This window comes from Raphanus sativus, chromosome 6, assembly GCF_000801105.2.
Source record: "Raphanus sativus cultivar WK10039 chromosome 6, ASM80110v3, whole genome shotgun sequence".
Taxonomy (NCBI): domain Eukaryota; kingdom Viridiplantae; phylum Streptophyta; class Magnoliopsida; order Brassicales; family Brassicaceae; genus Raphanus; species Raphanus sativus.
The window spans coordinates 7,937,441-7,960,616 of NC_079516.1; the positions used below are offsets into that span (position 1 = coordinate 7,937,441).

Below are 23,176 nucleotides of genomic sequence, written 5' to 3' on the forward strand. Positions count from 1 at the left end.
ATAAGATAAGATATGAAAGCTATATTTAGGAATCTCTATTAAAGTCATATAAAGCTTTTGTTTTCGAGGAAAAGAACATCAAACGAAGAGGATTTTGAGGCACTCCTACAAAATAGAAAAGTAGTTCTTCTTAGTTATCATTTCGGCATCGGCATCGCCAGGGACATTTCGGCATCGCCAGGGACAGAGGACCGACATGTGGCAACACGTGACTAGTCTGGACCATTTCGGTGGGGCCAGGATACCTCTGTATAATTCAAAAAAAAAAAAAAAAAAGTTATCATTTTAAGAGCATTTGAAATCTGGCATGACAAGTGTACTATTCAATACTCTATCTGTTTCACGCTAAGTTTTTTTTACAAAAATCATTAAATTTATTATTTTATATCTAATTAATACATTATTTAATTGATTATGTTAATTAATAAACTAAAAAGTATGCATAAAATTAGAAAAACTTATAAATAAATCTATTAAAAACATAAAATGACATTTAAAATAAAAAAACTAGAGTTTGATCTGTACTGATGCGCATATTTTTTTATCTTTTTCTTTTACAAATGAATATTAATTTTGTCTAAGTAATAATCTATATTTAAAAATTTCGTGCAGGTTTTTTTACATTTGTATAACTGAATATTTATTTTGTGTAAATGATAATTTATATTTTAAAAATTTGTAGTGTACGGGTTTATCGTTTTTACTTCTTTTATGAATAAATATTCATTTTGTGTAAGTGATCATTTTAAATATAATCGTTTGTTATGATATTTCTAAATACAGTAATTTTATAATTTATATTGAGTATTATATGTTGTCTTGTAATTCGTTAATTGTATCACATTTAAGAATATGTCCCGTACATCCGCTTAAGGCTGTTATTTATTTTTTTACATACTATTTAAAAACTGTGCTTTATACTTTATAATAATTAAAATTAAAATAATTAATTTACATTAGATTATTATTTATAGGAAAATATACAAAATAATTAAAGGCAAGATTTTAGCAATAATATTTTGGCTTTAATTTTAGAAAACTCTGTTATTGTGATCGTGTTGAAACCTATAAAATAGGAAAAGTGTAGATTTTATTTTATTGTTACAGAAATTTATAATTATTTTAGTAAATGATGTAATAATTAGAAAAGACAAGATTAGTTAAAAATAGATTTATTAATTACCTCAGTGTCATGGTCTTGTAAATCAAGTGTAAATCTTAATCACCGAACTCTAAATCCAAATATATAAATATATTTACTTTTACCTTTTCATGATGCTATTTAGAGAAATTTCCCCCTTATGTGTTAATTTTTGAACAAAACTTAAATTAATTATGTTTAAATGTTTCTCTTAAACTTTATATTATATTCCTTATAAGGTAATTATTTCAAACACTTAATAAACTTATCTATCAATAATATCAAACCTAAACAATGTTGAAAAATTGTGTGTTTTTATAGGAATTTCCTTCTTGTTAATTATCTTTTCGTTATTTGTTTTAAGAGTTGTGTATTAGTTAGTGTAAAGAAACATGTTTTTCTATTGTAAAAGAAAAAATAGATTTTTAAAATAGTTAAGGTGTCTTGTGTAATAAAGTTGTTATGTGAAATGATGTGTCTATAAAAAAATATATTTTCTAAAATTGCTAATGTGTCTTTTCATAATTTACAGTTTTGAGATGATATGTCAATTCAAAATATATTTTGTAATAGTATCATTTCAAATAACTTCGTTTAACCTTAAAAGTTGTAACTATTAATATAAGTATCATATCAAAATAACTATCTTTCCGTTTTTATTTTGCTCACATCCATTTATTAATATTTTATAAATATTTGCAGTTATTTATATATAAAAACAGTGTATTAATATGAAAATTTGAATCTCTTAAGTTTATACATGAAAGTTGCATCTATTAATATTTTACATGAAAATCGTATTTATTATTTTTAGATGAAAAGTTTTGTATTTCACTATTACTTTGCTCATATCTATTTATTAATATTTTACATAAATAGTTATAATTTTTTGATATTTATAATTGTTTGATATTAAAGTTGCATCTCATATCTAATACATTTTTTTTTTGAAAAGTTGTCAATTATGAAATGATGTATTTGTCTATAATCTGGTGTTTTTTTAATTTTTATGTCAAAGGTTGTATCTTTTCATTCTTTATATTTTTAAAATCTATTAATTTTAAGAGTTGTGTCTATTCATAAAAATGAATGAAAGTTTTCATTTTAAGAACTAAAAATGCAACTTTTCGTTTATAAGACTTAAGAGACTCATTTTATATTAATAAACTTATTTTTGATATAAAACAATTAAAATATTTATGTAAAATATTAATTAATATAAATGAGAAAATAAAAGTGAAAGACACAATTTTTCATCCCAAAAACTAATAAATATAATCTTCATGTTAAAAAATTAAGTGATGCAACTTTCATATATTAAAACTTAAGAGATTCAAATTTTCATATTAATACACTGAGTTTTAGATATAAAAAAATTTCAAGTATTTATGAAGTAAAAATATATATGTATGATTAATGTAAAAACAAAATAAATAAATTTTCACCTCAATATTAATAAATAAAATTTTCATATAAAATTTAAGAGACATAATTTTCATATTAACACTGATTAAACAATTATAAATATTTATGTGGTATCATCAACGAAGAAGTATAAATGTGTTGTGAACGCGTCATAATCTAGGAGGTACGAACGTGCTGTGATCCAAGAGGTACAAATGTACCATGATCTAAAAGGTGCGAAAGTGTCCTGACTAAAAGGGTACGGAAGTGTCATGACTGAAAATGTGCAAAAGGGTCGTAAAGAAAAGACTGCAAACAGTCATGAATGAAAGCGTACAAACAGATCTTAACCGAAATAATGTGAAATGGATCTTGATTAAAAGAGTGCGAATGGATCTTGACCATGACAAAAAGAGTGCAAATGATTGTGCTGTAAGATTGCAAATGGTCGTGACCGAAACATTGCGAGTGGATACTGAAACATTGTGAGTGGATCGTGACCGAAAAGATGCAAACAGAACGTGACCAAAAGTGCAAATAGTCGTGACCGAAAGGTTGTGAATGGATTGTTTTCGTAAAAGTGCAAATAGTCGTGACCGAAAGGTTGTGAATGGATTGTTTTCGTAAAAGTGCAAATAGATCGTAGCCAAAAAGGATATAAACGGATCATAACCGAAAGAGTGTGAACGGATCGTAACCGAAAGAGTATGAATGGGTCGTGACTAAAAGGATGCGAATAAGTCGTAACCAAAAAGGTGTCAATAGATCATGATTGAAGAGGCAAGAATGGATCGTTGCTGAAAATATGTGAACGAGATATCATCAAGAAATGTTAAAAGTCAACCATGGTTGATATAAGAGCATGACCTTTTATGACCAACATAAATGATCTATTTAGATCAAAATTATATTGTTGTCTTAATATTTTTTTTTTATTTATCTGTTTTTTACGCATCTGAAAACATTGATCCCAATTTCAATTCTCATCCTTTATTTCATAGTCCGTTTGCATATTTTCGGTTCTGACACATTCATACACTTTTGGTAACGACAGAACCGACTTGAATCACATCATATTTGTATCTCTTAGTTTACAAGGTCTTTATACCTCTTCTATTTATTATAAGTTTCTGATTTAAAAAAATGTTTAAAATAGATCTTTTATTTATTACAAAGTGATATAATTTAAAAATTTAGAGTAACTTACCTAAATTAATAAAAGATGTATATTTTATTGGTATTGACGTATTTGGATTTTAGTTGTAATTCAAAACTATAAAAATATGCACTTATAATATTTTCTATAAATAAATATAAACATATATATATATAATATATTCTAAGTTTTCATGTGAATTTTTTTGAAAATTAAATTAATTTTTATATGAAATATAAATTATAAAATGGTATTTATTTATAAAAAATGAGTCACGTCGGATTCTGCCTAGACTATTTACCTAATCTTTATAAGGCTCCGAATGGTGACTACGGATTGAGCGGTGCAGGACAAGCGTTTTAACTGCGGTGTGGTTTTAACAGTTATAAAAACGTATAAATATATGGTATATATAAAAGTGTTGGTTACTGTTAACTGCGGTGCAGGGCGTGATGCCATTTCCATTCGAAGCCAAATACTATTACACTAGAGTAATAATGGTAAATTTGAGCTTTTGTTTAAAGTTCGGTACTGAAAATACAAACGAGTATATGACAAAAGAAATAGATATATATTAAACTACAATATTTGTAAAATAAGGACGACATGCGACATTTTTCCCATATCAATGTCGTTGGTTGAAAGCTTTTTTCTCATATAGGTAAATGCAAAGTGCATTTAACTCAAAAACGACACTGAAATTTTAATAATTTACAGGCGTATAGTCAAATCTTCGCCAATTAAAGAGCATATAAATATTGTTAGATAAGTTGTTCAACGTCACGACCACGGTGTCTTAAAATGTAACAATTGACTTCGAATTCCTATAAACGTCGCACGTGCAGTTTTAATTTTTGTTTTTCAAAGTTTGGATTCTACATGAAGCTAATGATCCATGTACCATAATTTGATCTCTGTAAATTACGAAAGGGTCCTTTTCATTTTGTAATTTAGTCTAACATACATTATGGGGCAACGTTGGTTATTCAATGGATCTGAGACGGGTGTGGGCTCGTGCTGCGTCATTTGGATATTCAATGCATGCATTCTATTTGACAATGAAAAAATAATGCATGCATCTATAGGAAAAAGAGGATGTTAACTGTTAAGGAACATGATGATATTCTTTGTTAGTGAACTTTTGTTTTGGACTCAACTAGAAACAAATGAAATTAAAAAACAAGCTCATTGAACATTACATATCATCGTAATGAAACTGATAGTTTATAATAGAGTGGTGGAACAGATAAATGTAGTACTTTTTAATTAATAGCATATACTTTGTTCCTTAATCTCGTATTCTTAACGTCATAGCTAGAAGCCTAGCTAGTACCGTTGAGATAAAGACGCATGGCGACATCTTACGTGCGAAGACACGACCGACACAAATCCACGTGGACCCCGTAGGTTAGACCTATAGGCCGTCTCATCGTACGGCCTCCGGTAGAATTTCAGGTACGGTGCAAACGCCTCACGTGATGACTTCTCACCTCCGACAACATTTTTATCCCCGCGAAAAAACATCACCGGAGACTGAAAGAAAGACGGACGTGGTGTTTTCGGGTACGTCTTCTCGGGCAACGGCGTCGAGGGAAACACACTCTTTCTGCATGCGGCTGGTCTCGCGTCTATTAAGCCACGCGACGCCGGAGACGCGAAAGATAACGACCGTGCGCTGATCGGAGAAACTTTAGAGGCTGCGGTGGAGGCAGCGGCGTTAAGAGGAGACGTGTTGGTGAAGGAAAGGTACCACGGCTTTAAGGAGTTATGAGATACGGTGAAGGCGAATCTTGAAGAAGCTGAACCATTCGTGGCCGTTGATTTAATCGACGATGCATTGAAACGTAGGGAGGCAGATCTAGAACATGATGATGATGCTAATGCAACGTGGCGGATATCTAACGGCTCGTCGTAGTCCAGCGACGAGATCACAGTCGTGAGCGTTGATAGCTCCACGAAAGGACGTACACCCTGTCAATTAAGTACATATTTTGAGTTATCCATGTAGTTACAGTCGGGATAATTATTAAAATTTGAGAAGATTTTTTTCTTTTTTTTTTGAAACTAAAGAAGATTATTATTATTTTTTTTTTTTTTGATCGAAAGAAGATTATTATTTACCTTCCAAATGTAAGAGAAAAAAGAGGGAGGATCGATGATAAAGGCCTTGTAAAGTCGGCATGGGTAATTATCTGCAATAATCTTTAGGGTCGCTAAAAGCAGATTTGCTAAGGCAGACGATGATCTGAAAAAGCCTATTTTTGTAGGCATTATCATCAAAAAAAAAAGCAAAGAGAATATTAATCAAGTGGCACCAGTAACTAATTGTACAATCAGGTTTAAAGATATTTCTGCATAGACTATAATTGTACATTTTCCTTCAAAAGAATAAAAAGGTGAAAAAAACATTTGTGCAGGAAAAAAGCTTAAATCTTTATAAGCGTGATTATAAGCGAATATACTAATTATTCTTTTCACTTTTTTATTTGAAGCGAATATACTAATTATTCATTTTTATGGTAATCATATTTTTTTAAAGAATGTGAAAGCGAATTAGAAAGACGAGAAAAAAATATTTGTAAAATGAGGTATATATTTGTTTTGTGAAGTAAATATTTAGAGTGTCATCATGGTTTTAAAAAAAATCATCAAAATAATATTAAAATAAAAAATATGAAAGCAAATGATAAAGAAGAGAATTTTTTTTTTAAAAAATCATTCAGATTTTTTTTTAAATGTTTAAAGATCCATACGCCACTTTTCATTTTAAATGGTATAATCGTTTCATTAAATTTAAGTTACAAAATAAATAATCTTACAAATAATAATATAGTTAACCCCACATTTCAAGAAACTTGCCACTAATCTACTCTATTAAAATAGAGTCCTACTTTTTATCTACTATAGAGAAGTCTATGTTAGACCAAATCTGAATTATTAATATGTTTTATTAGGTTAACATACTAATTTACATTTTAAACATATTATGAACTAAAATAGTGGGCTATATATTTTTACGTAACTGATTAAAATGCTTCCCCTACAATATAGGACATTTGTTTATATTTGACATTCTACTTTTGTAACAACCGTATTTCATTTAAATATTTCTCTGGTAAACTATGTATTTATCTGGCTTTATTTTATTCCTTCTCCAATCAACATATTTATTTGGCTTGTTGTTAAAATAAATGATTTTAGAACGCAACTGTTTACTTTGATATTTTGTTTAAACAATGTGACATATTTCTGTATTAATTGTGTTCAATTAAATATTTACATTGTAATTTAAATTTGTATACAAATCAACATATTTGTGTAGTTTGTTATTAAAAAAATGATTTGAATCCAAATGTAAGTACTCTTATAGTGATTTTTTCAGTTCATATAATTTTTTAAAATATATTTATTTCAACTGAACCAATTAATATTTTGTTAAATTGGCCCGTGAAATATATTTTTATACATCGATATTCAAAAGATCTGGTAACTAACGATACTCAAAAGATCTGGACCGAATCAGGTTATATGGTTATTTTTGTTACAAATATCCGAACCCGTTTTAGATACATTGGTTATTTAGATATTTTTAGGTTCCTATACATCAGAACCGAATTCATCCAGATCTAGAATGATCCAACTCAAATTCCACACATAAGTTTATAATATTCAAGCGGGACTTGGTTACCAAAAAAAAAAGGATACCCGAAAAGAACAACATGTACCTAAATAGACAGATAATGTTCATGTCTAAATGATTATATAAATTAATAAAAAACTGTTTTATGTGTTTTGCTAAATTAAGTGAAATAGAAAGAGCTTTTTTATCAAGTAAAATAATTATATGGAGTGGAAAATTAAGTGACAATAAATGTAGGATATTTTAAGTATTTTGATTTAAGTTATTATTTTATTCACAAAACATATTTTTGAACTATGTTTTTGGGTACATAATTTTCCACCGATTGTAACTAAAATAAAAATATTTTAGTAAAATAAAATAAACCAAATGTTTAATCATATGTAAAACCTAATTATTTAGCATTTTTGATTTTTTAATTGGCACAAAGTTAATATTGATTATCTAATAAATAAAAATATGCATTATTATTATTATGGTAATATAATTAATGATGTAATTTATTATTAAGATAATATAATTAATTAAATTGTTAAACTAAGTGAAATATGGAAACACAATTAATAGATACTACTATTCAAGTTTTCAAACACTCCATTTTTTATAGCTATAACCAAACACACCAAATTTTTTTATTAATTTTATCCAAGTATCCAAACGCACCGAATTTGTACTTCACCTTTAATAAGATAGATACACCTTTTGTTGGTAATAACATAGGAAGTTTGGCGTCGACACATAAAAGGGACAATTTGGACATCTGCATATACATATGTCCGAAAATTCCGGTCCCCGACACACAACAATCCAAATTAATAAAACCAAACATGCCAAGAACTCACGGTTTAGTACAGAGCCCACGCACGGAGGTTTGGATGGTTACTAGGGGGGCAAAAATGCAACTTTACTACTACTAAAGGCTTACTTGCATCGAAGAGAATAACAACGCTCCGTTCCGCGTTTCTGGACATGGTCGATATCGCAGTCTCCATCGTGAACGCCACCAAACGCGAAAATCTGAGAAAAGCAGAAAAAAATGATTTCAACTATCAAAACGCTTGTTAATCAGAATATCAATAAAAAGAGTGGATTAGTTTTCTGAACTTACTGCTTTTGAGTACGCAACTTCTGATAATCATTCTTGAAACGGAAAATCTGTAAATCAAACTCATTCTTGTTATCATTAAGTAACATTTAGTATTTGCTTTTAGAAGAAAACAAGATCGATTAGGAAGCTGTTACTATAACGGGTCTGGAATCTCCGTCATGGCCGACGATGTACGCTAAACCGTCGGATAGCTCCGTCGAGAATTCCTCTACCCCTAACCGCTCTTTAATACACATACAAAAAGAAAAAAGAAAAAAGAAAAAACAAACAATAAAACATCCTTAAGAAACGTGTTTCTATATTGCAACAAAACACTGTTTAATGTTGAGATTTGAAGGTTAGATCGGAAAATATACCAATCTCAATGTCTTGTCTCCAAGAAAGACATGAAAGTAGTTGCTTCGCAGCTTTTTTCACATTGTCTCCTTTCCCTTTCAAGAATCTCTCCACGCACTCTTTGTTACAGAACTTCTCCTAAAATATATATATAAAGTTGCAAGCTTTAGTCATGAATATACAATAAACATGCAGATATATGCCTTTTATTAATATAAATTAATTAAACGTACTTGTTTAAGAGTGAGTGGAGATTGTTTCCAGAGTAAATGAAGAACAGCTTCGACTTTCTCATCTCTCTTTCCCATTTCTTGATGATTTTAAATGTCTTTGTTCTGTTTTAGACGAAAGAGTTTGTGAACAGAGCAAGATGATGAAGAGCCAAGAAAGAAAGAAGAAGCTGACAATGATTGTTTTGTATGTGGTACCGCGAGTGTCTTTCTTGGAGCGAAAACCTTTGTAGTTTTCTCTGTCTATATAGAGTCTAGAGAGCAAAAAAAACAGAAACAGTATGTTGTGTAATGGAAACGGTTTCTGCCAAAAACTTATAAATGTCGGAGGAGTTATTGGCTGATGACGTTGTTTTGCCGGACGTTGAGATGTGTGAAAATCGTTTATAAATAAATAACTAACGCCGTTAAATGACTCCCCTTTTGTAAATTAACTTCTAAACTTCAATAAACACTTACAAATGTCTTTTAACTTCAACGAGTCAAAATATTTGTTTATTTCCGTTTAAGAAACAACTAAGTTAATGTTTCAAGAATTGCAACGCATTCGAGTGCAAACAAATTTATTCAGTGTCTCGTTTAAGATGATTACTTTATCAATTTTGATTTAAGCTACATGAATTAATACAATACCTAGTTCATATATCGTAAACCAACTCATGAGTTCTGAGAAGAGTGTCTCAGAATTTAAACAGATAAAATAATAAAAAGATGAAAGAAAAAAGAATGGAGTTCTGATTAGAACTTTTGAAAACCTGGTAAACACTTCAAACACCTATCTGTTATTTATTTATTGGCTTAGTTATTTAGAAAAAGTCAAAATTTAAACTCCAAGGTTTTTTTGTTGCTCTAATATAGCTCACGTACTTGCAATGCCCCAATAAGAGTTTTGATCAAATTTTGTTGTGAACCGTGTCAGTGGAACTGATTTCGGACTAACAAAACTCTAGTTGTCCACTATCGATTGCTCGGTAAGAAGAATAGCATGACAAATTCCATTACAGACAACAACAAAAAAATATATGCAACGTAACGTTATTAAAGTTATCATTTACTTTGCCATCCATCGTATCCAGATATATTTATATCAGTTATAAGCCATGTTTGTTTACATGTCACTACAATATGCGATTGTAATTTGAAATTAAATGTTGTTTGTTTGTTTATTGCGCAGTATTATATGATCAGTCCAAGATCATATAAATTGGAACTTACGTACAACCTTTTATTTATTGACAATAATAAACGATTTGCGATCATTCGAGCGACAGTAGAAAGTGATTGCAATTACAATGTCATAAGTCGCATTAGCATCACATCAGTTGATAAACAGTAATAGTCTTCTTAACATGTACAACTTCAACATGCAAATAAACCATAAGATAATTTTCAAGCAAGAGAATATATTTCCATACCAATAGGACAATCTTTTCATTCGTTTATTTTTCTTCTTCTTCGTTTATTATTGACTAATACTATAAAAACACAATGAGATTTGAATGAATATTTAAGCCCTGTGAAGACGTGAGCTAGATTTTCAACTGAGTTACAAGAATCCCATCTCTTTGTTTTTGAAAATCCAAACATTTTTACAGAAATAGTTGATGTGACTAAATGTTACTACTGTCTTTACTCCTGCAATGTATAGTTGCAGTTGGAAACTGTTGTACCCAGTGTCCTCCATCCGGTTAAAAGTAAAAAATAAACAGTTCCTTTCGTATACCAATAATTAACCAGTTCAAGTTACAAAACCCATCAGATCCTAGTAAATTACTTTTGCGTGGTTCTTTCAAAGAACAGAAAACACACAGATACATGTTTTGCTAGTGAAATTTTCATATTAATATCGATTATTAAACCATTTTGTATCCCCCTTCAAACGTGTAGGTTTCTGTCTTTATAGTAACTGTATAAAAAATGTTGCACTAAATTGCCGTATTGTGTATGAACCAAAATGTCTAATGTTTACGAATCCATCTTTATTAAACCTTAAACTCTAGTTCTAACAAAAAAACTCTAAAAAAAAAAAACTCTAGTTCTTTCTATGTCGAAACCAGAAAACAATGGCTGAATAAATATTCTTGAAATAAAGAGACCGTCGTCGTCACGGCGGTGACTTGCTCGTATGTGATTAGTGTTGGAAAAATTACAAATGTATCCAGTAAAATCCACATGTCAAAAGCAAAGATAGCGCAAAAGCTAGTTTCACGTGTTTGTTTCTAGTGCTTTTTATCTAGTGTCCACACACCGACAGATAAAGTCAAAGAGATAATCGATGATATCTCTTCTGTATCAAGGCATAAAGAAAACCGTTAGAGAATATGAAAATATAAAATAACTAAGTTGTTTGAACAGCTAAATTAGTTATAATGATCAAAGAGACGACTGTATTTAGTAGATATCTAGCTTTAGTCTATAGCTTCAGAAAAAAAACAAATATTTTAATGTCCTGTTTAGCAGATGTATATATTTGTCATTGCAGTTTACTCCCATACTTTTTTATCAGAAAGTTTTAGTTTAGTAACTTGTGAGAAGTCTTGTATGCGGTTAACCCCATAAACTTTTTTTTATTATAAAAATTAAAGTTTAATCTAAACGTTTTTTATTTATTATAAAAATTAAAGTTTAATCCGCATATTCGTACAGACATCTTTTTATTTTATAAACTTTGATATTATCATAACTTTTAATATATGAATTATATTTTAGTGTTATGTATTTTATAACTATTAAATTTTATTTTTTAAGTTTTTTCTTATTTTTTATATATAGTGATTTTTTTATGTATTTTACCTTTCTATTAATTTTTATTACAATTTCAAGTTTTATACTTTTAATATATACTTTAAAATGATCAAATTAAGAATCATCTTGAACATCTGATTTTAAAAAATATATAGCTGTAGAAATAACTTTTAACATATGTTAAAAACTTTATTTTTGTATAAAAATATTACATAGTTAACAAATATTAACCCGTTAAATGGTATATGATCATATATTTTAATGAAAGCATTTAAAAAATTTAAATAAGTTAATTTACAAATTTAATATAATCTTGTCAATACTTCTATTTTAATATAATACATAGCGTAATTATAAATTTATTAAAAATAGCATATATTTTTATGTTTTATAATTTTTTTAATTAATATTATATTATTAATTATAAATTAATTAATATATTATTTAATAAAAATATTTAAAACATGGAATAGAATTTTGTTAGATTTTTATCAATATATTTTGTTATAATTAAAAATAAAATTCAAATTATAGTTAAAATATATTTAGTATTAATATTTTATTAATTTTTATGTCATATTATGTAATTAATGAAATGAACCTATTATGACTTTCTATGGTAGATAAAATTTCTATGATTTTTGAAAAATATATAACTGTAGAAAAAAATATTACATAGTTAACAAATGTTAACCCGTTCAATGGTAAATGATAATTTATTTAAATGAAAGCATTTAAAACATTTAAATAGGTTAATTTATCAATTTAATATAATATTGTTAATACTTATATTTAAATATAATACAGACTATAATTATAAATTTATTAAAAATAGCATAGAATTTTTTATGTTTTATAATAAAATTTAATTAATATTGATTTATATTATATTATTAATTACGAAATTAATTAATATATTATTTAATAAAAATATTTAAAACATTGAGTAGGATTTTGTTATTTTTCTCAATAAATTGTGTTATAATTAGAAATAAAATTCAAATTTATAGTTAAAAATTATTATTTATTATTATTATTATTAATTATTATATCATATTATGTAGTTAATGAAACTGATCTATTGTGATTTTTTATGGTAGATAAAATTGTATTCATTTAATAGAGAAGATTGATTAAGATGTTAATTTTTTAATCTAGATATATGTTGTCGCAATAATTCGAGAAAAGCCCGGCGGACCAAACCTATCAATATATAAAACGAAACGTTGTGAATTTGATAGAGAACAAGTCACAAGAAGATTTAAAAAAAAACTGTAAATCTTAGAGAAACATTATTGATGAGTTATATCTCATTGATTACTACTCAAAATAAAACAGATGAATATCTCAAATATTTAGATACACTGTTAAAAATGTCTCAAAATATTTTATTTGAGATATTTTTGACGGGATACCTAACTATTTAAGATATTTATATATTTTATTTTGTGTTGTAATACGTGAGATACCAAGAGTAAAAACTTATCAATAATATTGCTCTTAGGACCAAGAGAGGAAAGATGATGATCAAAGGAAAGAGACACAAATAAGAAAATGATACGCAAAAGCCAAGAAACTTAGCAACCTAAACAACGATTTCGACCTCAAACTCTAACTTTCCATTTTTGTTACTTTGTATTTGATACCTATTTTATACAAAAAAACATCATTTTATAATTATAATGCAAATTAACTTACTTTCAGCTGAAAATTAATTGTAAACTGCATTAATTTTACTTGTTACACAAAACCATCACTTTATAAATAATTTTATTTATTTTAAATACTATGGATCAAATAGGTATAATTTATAACAATTTACATATATTTTCGTTACTTTCTTAATCTATGTAAAAAATGTCAAAGTGCCACTTATTTAAAAACAGGGAAAGTAATATCTAGTGTGAATTGTATGATCTACAATATATCTATTTATATTAATCTGTACTTTTATCTATTATAAATATCATTAGTTGATGCCTTCTCAAAGTCATCAAAACTTTAAATTAATTAGAGGCAATATAGGATTTCAATCGACATTTTAATATTTTTGGAAACATTATTTTTGATCCTTTTTGTTTGTTAAGATGGAAATTTTACCTACTTTTCAAAATTCAAAATCTAAAGAACTGATTTTATTGCATCGGTGGCCCTCACTGTTCCATATACAATGTTGAATTGGTGGGAATATGCAAAGTGATTATGTAATTATGATGCTTAATCATTAAGGTCACCTTGGTTGGATTTCAGTTAAAGAAGTTAACAAGGTGAGACAATTTTGTGAGACATAGAAAATTTCAGTTTTGTTATTTAGAAAACGAAAATGTATTTGATGATAGCTATTAATATTTCGATATACAATTTGAAATGATAGTTCAAAAGTGAATGTATAATTCTTTTTCGACAATTTATCTTTTGAAAGTTTGAAGTGTTGTATTCAAACCAAGGGAAGTATTCTTTTTATATAAATTGTGTTTGGTCAAAATTCACAAACCTGAACAAATCACTTGACTAATACAACATTTCATTTAGTTTAGACTATCAAAATATACGATTTATTGTGATCAACTGACAAAAGTTAAAGTCCGATTATATATATATATATACTCTCCCAAATCTCAAATCTCAAATCTCAACTGTAAGAAAACATCATTCACTGTTACCTAGACTGCAGACGAGAAACAGTTTAACTTAGTTAGGCACCTAGGCCTTTGATGGGCTTATTTGTAGAATCTACTCATTGTAACACATTTAATCTTGGAGTCTTAGCAGTTAGCACATGTTTAAATTTGAGGATTTATTACTCATCTAACAATTTTAGAAACCGATTTTAGTTCAAAATATTATTAATTTTGTTTTTGCGGCTATTGTTTATTGTATTTAATAATCAATTTAAACATTTTCAGAAGTATTGTTGTCTGTAATAAGAAAAACTATAAAGGTTACTCAAAATCATATTATGGTTATTTTCAGATGAGATTTTTAATATATCGAAAGCAAGTTTGATGAAATTTGAAGTTAGAATACAAGAAGTCAACAAAGACAACTTTGTGATTCTACTTTACCAGACACTGAATATTGGGCTCAGAAAATACGTTATAATATATTAAAACACCAATTCACTGGCATGTTAAAATCAACAAGACACAAATCTTTTAAACATATCAAATCACGTTTAGATCAAATCTTCACTAAACTGCAAGTAGAGGAGAAAACACTGAAACTAATCATTAGGCAAAAGTGTATTATTTTTGGAAATTGAGCTGTTTAATTAGAATCACTCGTTGGAAGGGAGACGTTAATTAGACATCAAAACCTCTTTTGAACAATTATATACTTATAAATAGAGGTATCACCATTTCCAACCATGACACCAATTTGATATTGAAATTATATTAAATTTGATATTTTAGTATCATAAAACATTACATTAAAAATTACAAAGTATTAATTATGAACGTACATAACAAAATCATATATATATTTTAATAAAATTTGTATTAGTTAGTAATACAAGCTTATTTATATTATAAAATAAACAAATAGAAATGATATTTCAATATTTTTTTAAAAGGGCTTAATGTTATTTTAATGTTTGGTGAGTTTACTAGTATTACATAAAATTTTAATTATTTAATATTAAATCTAACTTTACAATAATGTAATATTATTAATTTTTCATTACTGATTACATTTAATTAAAATAAAGCATATAATCAATGTTTTAAAATTTATTATTATATTAATTCAATAATAATAATCATTTAGTGATTTTTTACTTGTAAATAAAGAAAATATAAAAATTATGTGATATATATTTTTACAATATAAAAATTGATAATAATCAATTAGTGATTTCTTACTTGAAAATAAAAAGTATTTTAAACATGTAAACAATTTAGGAAAGGTGGTGTTTGTCGGATTGATTTAGAAAGAAGGAAATGAAATGATCATCCACGACTTCTAAGGCACCCTAACATTTCAAAGCTGTCTCACCACATTTGTGTTTTGCTTCAATATTCACTCTTTCTTCATTTCTTATTTCAGTTATTATCTCAAGTAAATGAATTTTTAGAGGTTGGTCCAAATTGGAGTATCTTTAACAGGAATTAACAATTTTGTAGCTTACTGAAATTGGCCCACGCACTTCTTTTGCAGGGCCGAAGACCATATTAATTAAATACAAAACATTTGAGTATCATTGCTTCATTGATCATTTTAAATTTACCATGACTTAAAATTCATTAAACACGATTTTTATTTTTAAAAAGCCCGAAGACAATTTTATTACTCGATATAGTAAAACCGATTATACTATCTAGACTGACTCTAATTGGTTCCTTCACTTTTTTTCTATCTTCATTTAAACTCATTTTAATTTTCAATTTTGTTCCAATGATTCTCTCATTTTTTTTCAAATTTTAATATATTCATTTTAATTTTTTTGTTTATTTCTAATAACACATTTTATTTGAGAACATTTTAATCTTTAACAGGAATTAACAATTTTGTAGCTTACTGAAATTGGTCCACGCACTTCTTTTGCAGGGCCGAAGACCATATTAATTAAATACAAAACATTTGAGTATCATTGCTTCATTGATCATTTTAAATTTACCGTGACTTAAAATTCATTAAACACGATTTTTTTTTTAAAAAAGCCCGAAGACAATTTTATTACTCGATATAGTAAAACCGATTATACTATCTAGACTGACTCTAATAGGTTCCTTCACTTTTTTTCTATCTTCATTTAAACTCATTTTAATTTTCAATTTTGTTCCAATGATTCTCTCATTTTTTTCAAATTTTAATATATTCATTTTAATTTTTTGTTTATTTCTAATAACACATTTTATTTGAGAAGATTTTAAATTATATTCACCTGTTTTAAAATATTATAATATTAACTAAATTTTGACTCTATTAATAATAAAATATTTATCACATTAGTAAAACTACATAACCACATAATCAAAAAATAGAGGAGTTTTATTTAAACATAACTATTTTATGTCAAAAATTGTTCTATGTTGTGTTAAATATATTGTTTTTTTTATTTTTGATAACAGTTATGTATTCTTTAGTGTTTTATTTTATGTATATGATTATTTAACTGTAAGTTTTATGAGTTTGACAAAAAAACTGTAAGTTTTATGATTAATTATTTAAATAATTCATTATTTAGAATCATGTTTAAAGTTTAATCAGTGTATATATATACATATATATATATATATATATATTAAATAAAAAATATAGAAGTACTAATTTGTCAAAATTTTAGAGATTATTATGTAAATTAAAAAGTTCAACATCAAAATGAGTTTTTGAATAGTATTACATCATAATATTCTCATTTTCTCTCAAAATAAAATATCATTAGAGAGAGATTTTCTTATATTTTTGATGTTTTTTTCTTATTTTTAATGCAGATTGGAGATGCCATTAACAGTATTAATTTAGCGGCAATAGTTGTGTAATTTATTTTTCATCACTGGAATCACTGGGAAACATACGTACATACACTATATGTTCTCTCCGGTTATATGATTTTCTGTTTTTTTTTTGGTATAAAAATATGATGTAAAAAATGACTTTCCGATATGAATATCATCACATAAAAAATGAAAATGAAGACTGGCTTTTGTTTTTGTTTTCTTTGAAATCTGGCTTTTGTTTTTGTCGGCTAAAACCTGGTTTGTTTACTTAAGAAACATAAAATTAAGACAAACATATCTGTATTTTTTTTTTGGTCAAACATATCTGTATATATTTATTAATTAGCTAAAAGAAAAAAGTAGTCAAAAATCTATGGAGAAAAGAATGTTGTACTTATTCTAATACGTTACAATATTGATGAAGCGCATAGGCACATAATTAATGAAGCATAGCAGTGAAAACATAAAAGTTGGCAGATTCGTTCATACAATATATGAGTATATGATATGAAAGAAGTGTGAAGAGAAAACATGATAGGTGAAATGGGGTATTTCTTGAGGCACAAGTGAGCTTTAAAAAGGATAGAGAGAGAAAGATGTTTGACAAACACCTAATACCAAAGAGACCCCATCACGATAGAACATTAAGTCACCGTTTCATCAATATTGCGTTATACTTCATCAAAACTCATGAACAGAAATCTAATAAACTACTACATTTTATCAAGCTGGGATCCATGTGTCACGGCTAAAAGTTTTGTGGAACTTATTTACTATTAAATTGTATTGTGAGATAAAAAAGAAAAAGAAAAAAGACAGGAAAGAGAGATGGAGATGGTGGCTTGGGCCATACTTAAAAAGGAACATATAAAACACATTGATGTGGCTGCCTCCATTCTCCATTATCCAAGGTGGATCACTGTGATTCGGTAGTTTCTTCATCTGGGTCCATATATGTTATTTATGTATATATATGTATATAACTATATATAAAGATAGCGTAAGTAATATTTCATATTTGGAAGAGCCTCAGGCACTGTATGAGAAATGGGGTGGCTCAACTCTTTCTTCTCTCCCTTGAAGAAACTATGGTTTCGCGTCAATTCTGCTCAGAAGAAGAGTATGCGTTCTCTCTTTCCCTCTTTCTCTCTATACACATTATATAGCTATTTTTTTATAGGATTATATAGCCATCTTCCAGCTTTATGTTTGTGTTCACATCTATATACATATTTGAAGACCGAGTTTCGAGTTATATCATAATCTCCCTTTCTGATTTTATGGAAGAAGACTATGAAAGTGAGTTTTGTTTTGTTAATGTAGAAATATTGATAATGGCAGGAAGAGGATTATACATATTATACGAGGACGTGCAGTCATGTCCATATGAGGATGTGCATGTTCTGTGGTCTATACTCGTGGAGTCTCACCCACACACTTTGCAAACCAAACAATAGAAACCATTCATTATTGATGCGTAATTCTAGTTTTGGTTTAGAGAGTTCGTATATGGAATGTTCATGCTCAAGGACGAAACCAAGGAGAAACTTATTAGCGACATGATTTATATATATGTTTTCTCTCACTTGTACATAATATTAAAAATACACAGAGATTCTCTTTCCCATAAGGTTCATGTTCTACCTCGCAACTATATATATACACGTTCAGTTAAAAAAAACAACTATATATATATGTATGTACGGTTCTCTTTTGAGGTCGTATATATACACTTAATATCAGTAGACAGTTTGCATTATTAGGAAATAATAATAATTTAGATATGAGCAAAGATATGCTTTTTTATAACTGGTAGACATAAAAAGCTAAAGGTTGATGGGGAAAAAGAGAGTGAATAGAAGAAGATGAATTGTCGTGAAGATTATTGGGTTGTGTCGGTTGGGTTGTTGACGTTAATTGGACTTTGCAAAGTTGCGGTTCACTTCATTTTGCATTTCTTATTCGTTTATAAATGCTAAACGTAGAATCAGCGTTCTTTAGAGAGAAAAAAGTTGAGCACAAGCCAAACAGAATGTTTTTTTTGATAAAAGAAGCCAAACAGAATGTTATGAATTATATTTTCTTAGTCTGATAGCCAAATGAAACCAGACCTTTCTTCTGGCATATGGTCGCCACATTAACCGTTGAAGGTGCGGATTACATCGATTAAAATATCCATTCCAGTGCCTAGAATGTCCATGGTTCGAGAATTTCTTAAAATTGCCGAAGCTGACATCGTTTTCATTGCTTTTGTTAAAAGACAATGCAGCGAAAAGCAGAGATTTCATCTGTTTCATATTAACTGTCGTTCTAACATTTTTTTGTTACACAAAAATATTACTCTCTCCGTTTTATATTATATGTCGTTCTAACCTTATGCACACAGATTAAGAAAACATTTAATTTTACATATTTCCAAAATAAAAACACTATTACCAATACACCTAACCATGTATCAACCAATAGAAAAATAGAAAAGAGAATATTCTCAATAAATTTTGCATTGAAAACCGAAAACGACACTTATTTTAAAACAAAAAATTTCCTCTAGAACGACATATAATTTGAAACGGAGGGAGTATTTTATAATTTCAATGTAAATTATATTTATTTTCAGCTGAAAATTATGTCTAACAGCATTAATTTTATAAATAGTTTTTTTAATCTCAAATACTATTGATTAAAAAAATATAATTAATAATAACTTACATATATTTTCATCAGTTTCTTAATCTACGTGAAAATATCAAAGTGATACTTATATAGAAAGAGAGAGAATACAATTTAGCACACGTGAGAGAAAATCCGCTTCTAAAACATAAATACTTCACATATATAATGATGTGACAATAGCAATTAGATGTAGGTGAGACATAACTAATATTCCTTCTGTTTCACAATGTAAATGGTTTAGACTAAAATCACTAATAGTAAAAAAAATTACTTAAAAATATTTAATTAATAGATTTAACCAATTATAAAAAGCTGACATTATTTGATTATCTATACTATATCTAATAAATATAAGAATTACCTAAATATCGGGAAATTGAAACAAAAAAAATTCAGCAAAACTACTTACAATAATAAAACAAACAAAAAGCCGGAAAGAATTATGCAGTTCAGGCCAATTAGCCTATGTAATGTCCTCTTCAAGATCATCACGAAGACAATGGTGCTGAGACTCAAAAAGCTCATGCCTAAACTCATAGGTCCATCACAGGCTAGTTTTATCCCTGGTCGACTGAGCTCTGATAACATAATCATTGTTCAAGAAGCAGTACATTCTATGAGGAGGAAGAAAGGTCGGAAAGGATGGATGCTACTTAAGCTGGATCTTGAGAAGGCATACGATAGAATTCGATGGGATTTTTTGGAGGAGACCCTCACTGCAGCAAAGCTACCTCAGGTATGGGTTCACTGGATTATGGAGTGTGTAACAAACCCGGGGATGAGTTTATTGTGGAATGGGGAGAAGACGGAAGCTTTCACGCCTCAACGTGGACTTCGGCAGGGAGACCCTTTGTCTCCATATCTCTTTGTACTGTGCATGGAGAGACTGTGTCATCTTATTGAATTTGCAGTGGTGAATAAAGAATGGAAACCAATCACGCTGTCGAGGGGCGGTCCGGTTTTGTCACATGTGTGCTTCGCGGATGATTTGATCCTATTCGCAGAGGCATCTGTCTCTCAAGTTCGGGTAATCCGCAAGGTTTTAGAGAAGTTCTGTGGAGCGTCAGGGCAGAAGGTGAATCTAGAAAAATCTGTCATCTTCTTCTCAGATAATGTTCACAGGGATCTTGCGACATCAATTAGTAATGAGAGTGGAATCAGAGGCACTAGGGAGCTTGGAAAATACCTAGGAATGCCGGTTTTACAAAAGAGGATCAACAAGGAGACTTTTGGGGAAGTGGTTGAGAAAGTTAACTCCAAGCTTGCGGGTTGGAAGCGACGTTTTTTAAGTCTGGCGGGAAGGATTACTTTAACCAAGTCCGTTCTCTCATCAATACCCGTGCATACTATGAGCACGATTTCGCTACCGGCAGTAACACTTGAGCAGTTGGACAAGATCGCGCGTGGTTTTATATGGGGAAGTACTGAAGGTAATAGAAAGCAACACTTGATTGCTTGGGGAAAGGTCTGCAAGCCAAAAAGAGAGGGTGGTCTTGGAATAAGGGCAGCGAAAGAGATGAACGTGGCCTTATTAGGGAAACTTGGATGGAGATTGATGAATAATCAAGAGGCGTTGTGGGCTAAGATCTTGCGAAAAAAATTTCGAGTGGGGGAGTTGTCTGAGCCACAATGGATGATAGTCAAAGGGAGTTGGTCGCCAACTTGGAGAAGTTTGGTAAAGGGAATTCGTGAGGTCGTGGTTCCAGGTACACGTTGGATTCTCGGGGATGGTCGACGGGTCCGGTTCTGGAAAGATAATTGGATGTTAAATGAACCCCTACATGAGCTAAGGAGTATTGACATACCAGAGCAATTACTGGAAGCAAGAGCTAGGGACCTATGGCAAAATGGATTTGGTTGGCTAGTTCAGGTAATGGAACCATATATATCGATGGATAATCGGTTGCGACTGGCCTCAGTTGTGATTGATGATATCACGGGAGCGAAAGATCGAATGTCGTGGGGAGAGAGTAAGGATGGTCGATTTTCGGTTAAGTCAGCCTACTCCTTCCTCACGAGAGAGTTTGCAGCAGGACAGAATATGGAAGCTTTGTATAATCGAGTGTGGCGAGTTATGGCTCCGGAACGCATCCGAGTTTTCTTATGGTTAGTGAGTCATCAAGTCATAATGACGAACTTGGAACGGCAGCGTAGACATTTGACAGAGAATAGTGTGTGTGGGTTGTGTAAGAATGGAGATGAAACCATACTACATGCTCTGAGAGACTGTCCGGCGGCTGCAGGGCTGTGGATGAGACTCGTGAACCCAAGAAGAAGACAACGATTTTTTGAGCTACCTCTCCTACAATGGCTATACGAGAACCTCACGAGTAAGGAGTCGACGAACGGATGTCAGTGGCCGACCCTGTTTGCTATGACAGTATGGTGGTGTTGGAAGTGGAGATGTGGGTATGTGTTTGGTGAAGAAGGGAGGTGTCGGGACAGAGTTAAATTTGTAAGAGAGAAGGCTAATGAAGTGCTGGCAGCGCATAAGGATTTGAGGGGTATCGCTACTAGACGGACAAGGGTGGAGAGACAAATTGCATGGATACGACCAGAGGATCCCTGGATGAAATTAAATACGGATGGAGCGGCGAGAGGAAACCTGGGAATAGCTACTGCAGGTGGAGCTTTGAGAGATGCTAATGGAACATGGAGAGGAGGTTTTGCAGTAAATATCGGTATTTGCTCGGCCCCTCTTGCGGAACTGTGGGGGGTCTACTATGGCCTCTGCATAGCATGGGATCAGGGTATTCGAAGGCTACAAGTAGAAGTGGATTCGGAGTGTGTGGTGGACTTTCTTCGGACAGGGATTAACGACTCGCATCCCTTGTCCTTCCTAGTACGGTTGTGCTATGGCTTTATATCAAGAGACTGGATAGTCAAATTCTCTCATGTGTATAGAGAGGCTAATCGTCTAGCTGATGGATTAGCTAACTATGCGTTTTCTTTACCTTTTGTTTTGCACTATTTCGAGTTTGTTCCAGAGCATGTTGCTTCTGTGTTTTTGGATGATGGTAATGGTGTAGCAGGAACTAGGCAAGTTTGCCTTTGAGTTTTTTTTAGTTATTTGAATAAAAGGTAGGAGACAATTGTCTCCTGCTCCCTACCAAAAAAAAAAATAAAACAAACGGAATGGAAGGAGAAAAATATGGTACAGTTTTCTTGATTGCACCAAAAACGAGTATGCTTTGAAAGGATGCGTAAAATATGTTATTTAGGAGGTGTTACTGGGAGTTAGATTTATATAGAGTTTGTTGATTGTAAAAGTTGAGAAATTTATTAAATTTGGAAAGATTTGT

The 23,176-nt window shown here is 29.6% G+C and overlaps 1 protein-coding gene and 1 long non-coding RNA gene across 2 annotated transcripts; one reads left to right on the forward strand and one right to left on the reverse strand.

Moving 5' to 3' along the window:
• Positions 1 to 4,809: 4,809 nt before the first annotated feature.
• LOC108809922 (phosphatidylinositol/phosphatidylcholine transfer protein SFH2) lies at positions 4,810 to 9,308 on the reverse strand. The gene is made up of 7 exons (XM_056988822.1): positions 9,019 to 9,308; positions 8,806 to 8,923; positions 8,584 to 8,672; positions 8,450 to 8,496; positions 8,267 to 8,358; positions 5,823 to 5,956; positions 4,810 to 5,672 (listed from the first exon to the last, which is right to left on the reverse strand). The coding sequence occupies exons 1-7, from the start codon at positions 9,091 to 9,093 to the stop codon at positions 5,028 to 5,030; spliced, it is 1,200 nt and encodes a 399-aa protein (XP_056844802.1). The 5' UTR covers positions 9,094 to 9,308; the 3' UTR covers positions 4,810 to 5,027.
• Positions 9,309 to 18,111: 8,803 nt separating this feature from the next.
• Positions 18,112 to 18,831, forward strand: LOC108832913 (uncharacterized). The gene is made up of 2 exons (XR_008935192.1): positions 18,112 to 18,321; positions 18,543 to 18,831. It is a non-coding gene; the product is annotated as an uncharacterized LOC108832913 (long non-coding RNA).
• The last annotated feature ends 4,345 nt before the right edge of the window (positions 18,832 to 23,176 follow it).

Excerpts from the sequence above, each read along its gene's own strand:
- LOC108809922 (XM_056988822.1), bottom strand. The coding sequence starts at position 9,093 with ATGGGAAAGAGAGATGAGAAAGTCGAAGCTGTTCTTCATTTACTCTGG. Across the intron at positions 8,497-8,583 it reads GAGATTCCAGACCCGTTATA|ATTTTCCGTTTCAAGAATGA; the intron begins GTAACAGCTTCC and ends TTTGATTTACAG. Across the intron at positions 5,957-8,266 it reads TGTTATTCTCTTCGATGCAA|GCTTTTTCAGATCATCGTCT; the intron begins GTAAGCCTTTAG and ends CTACAAAAATAG.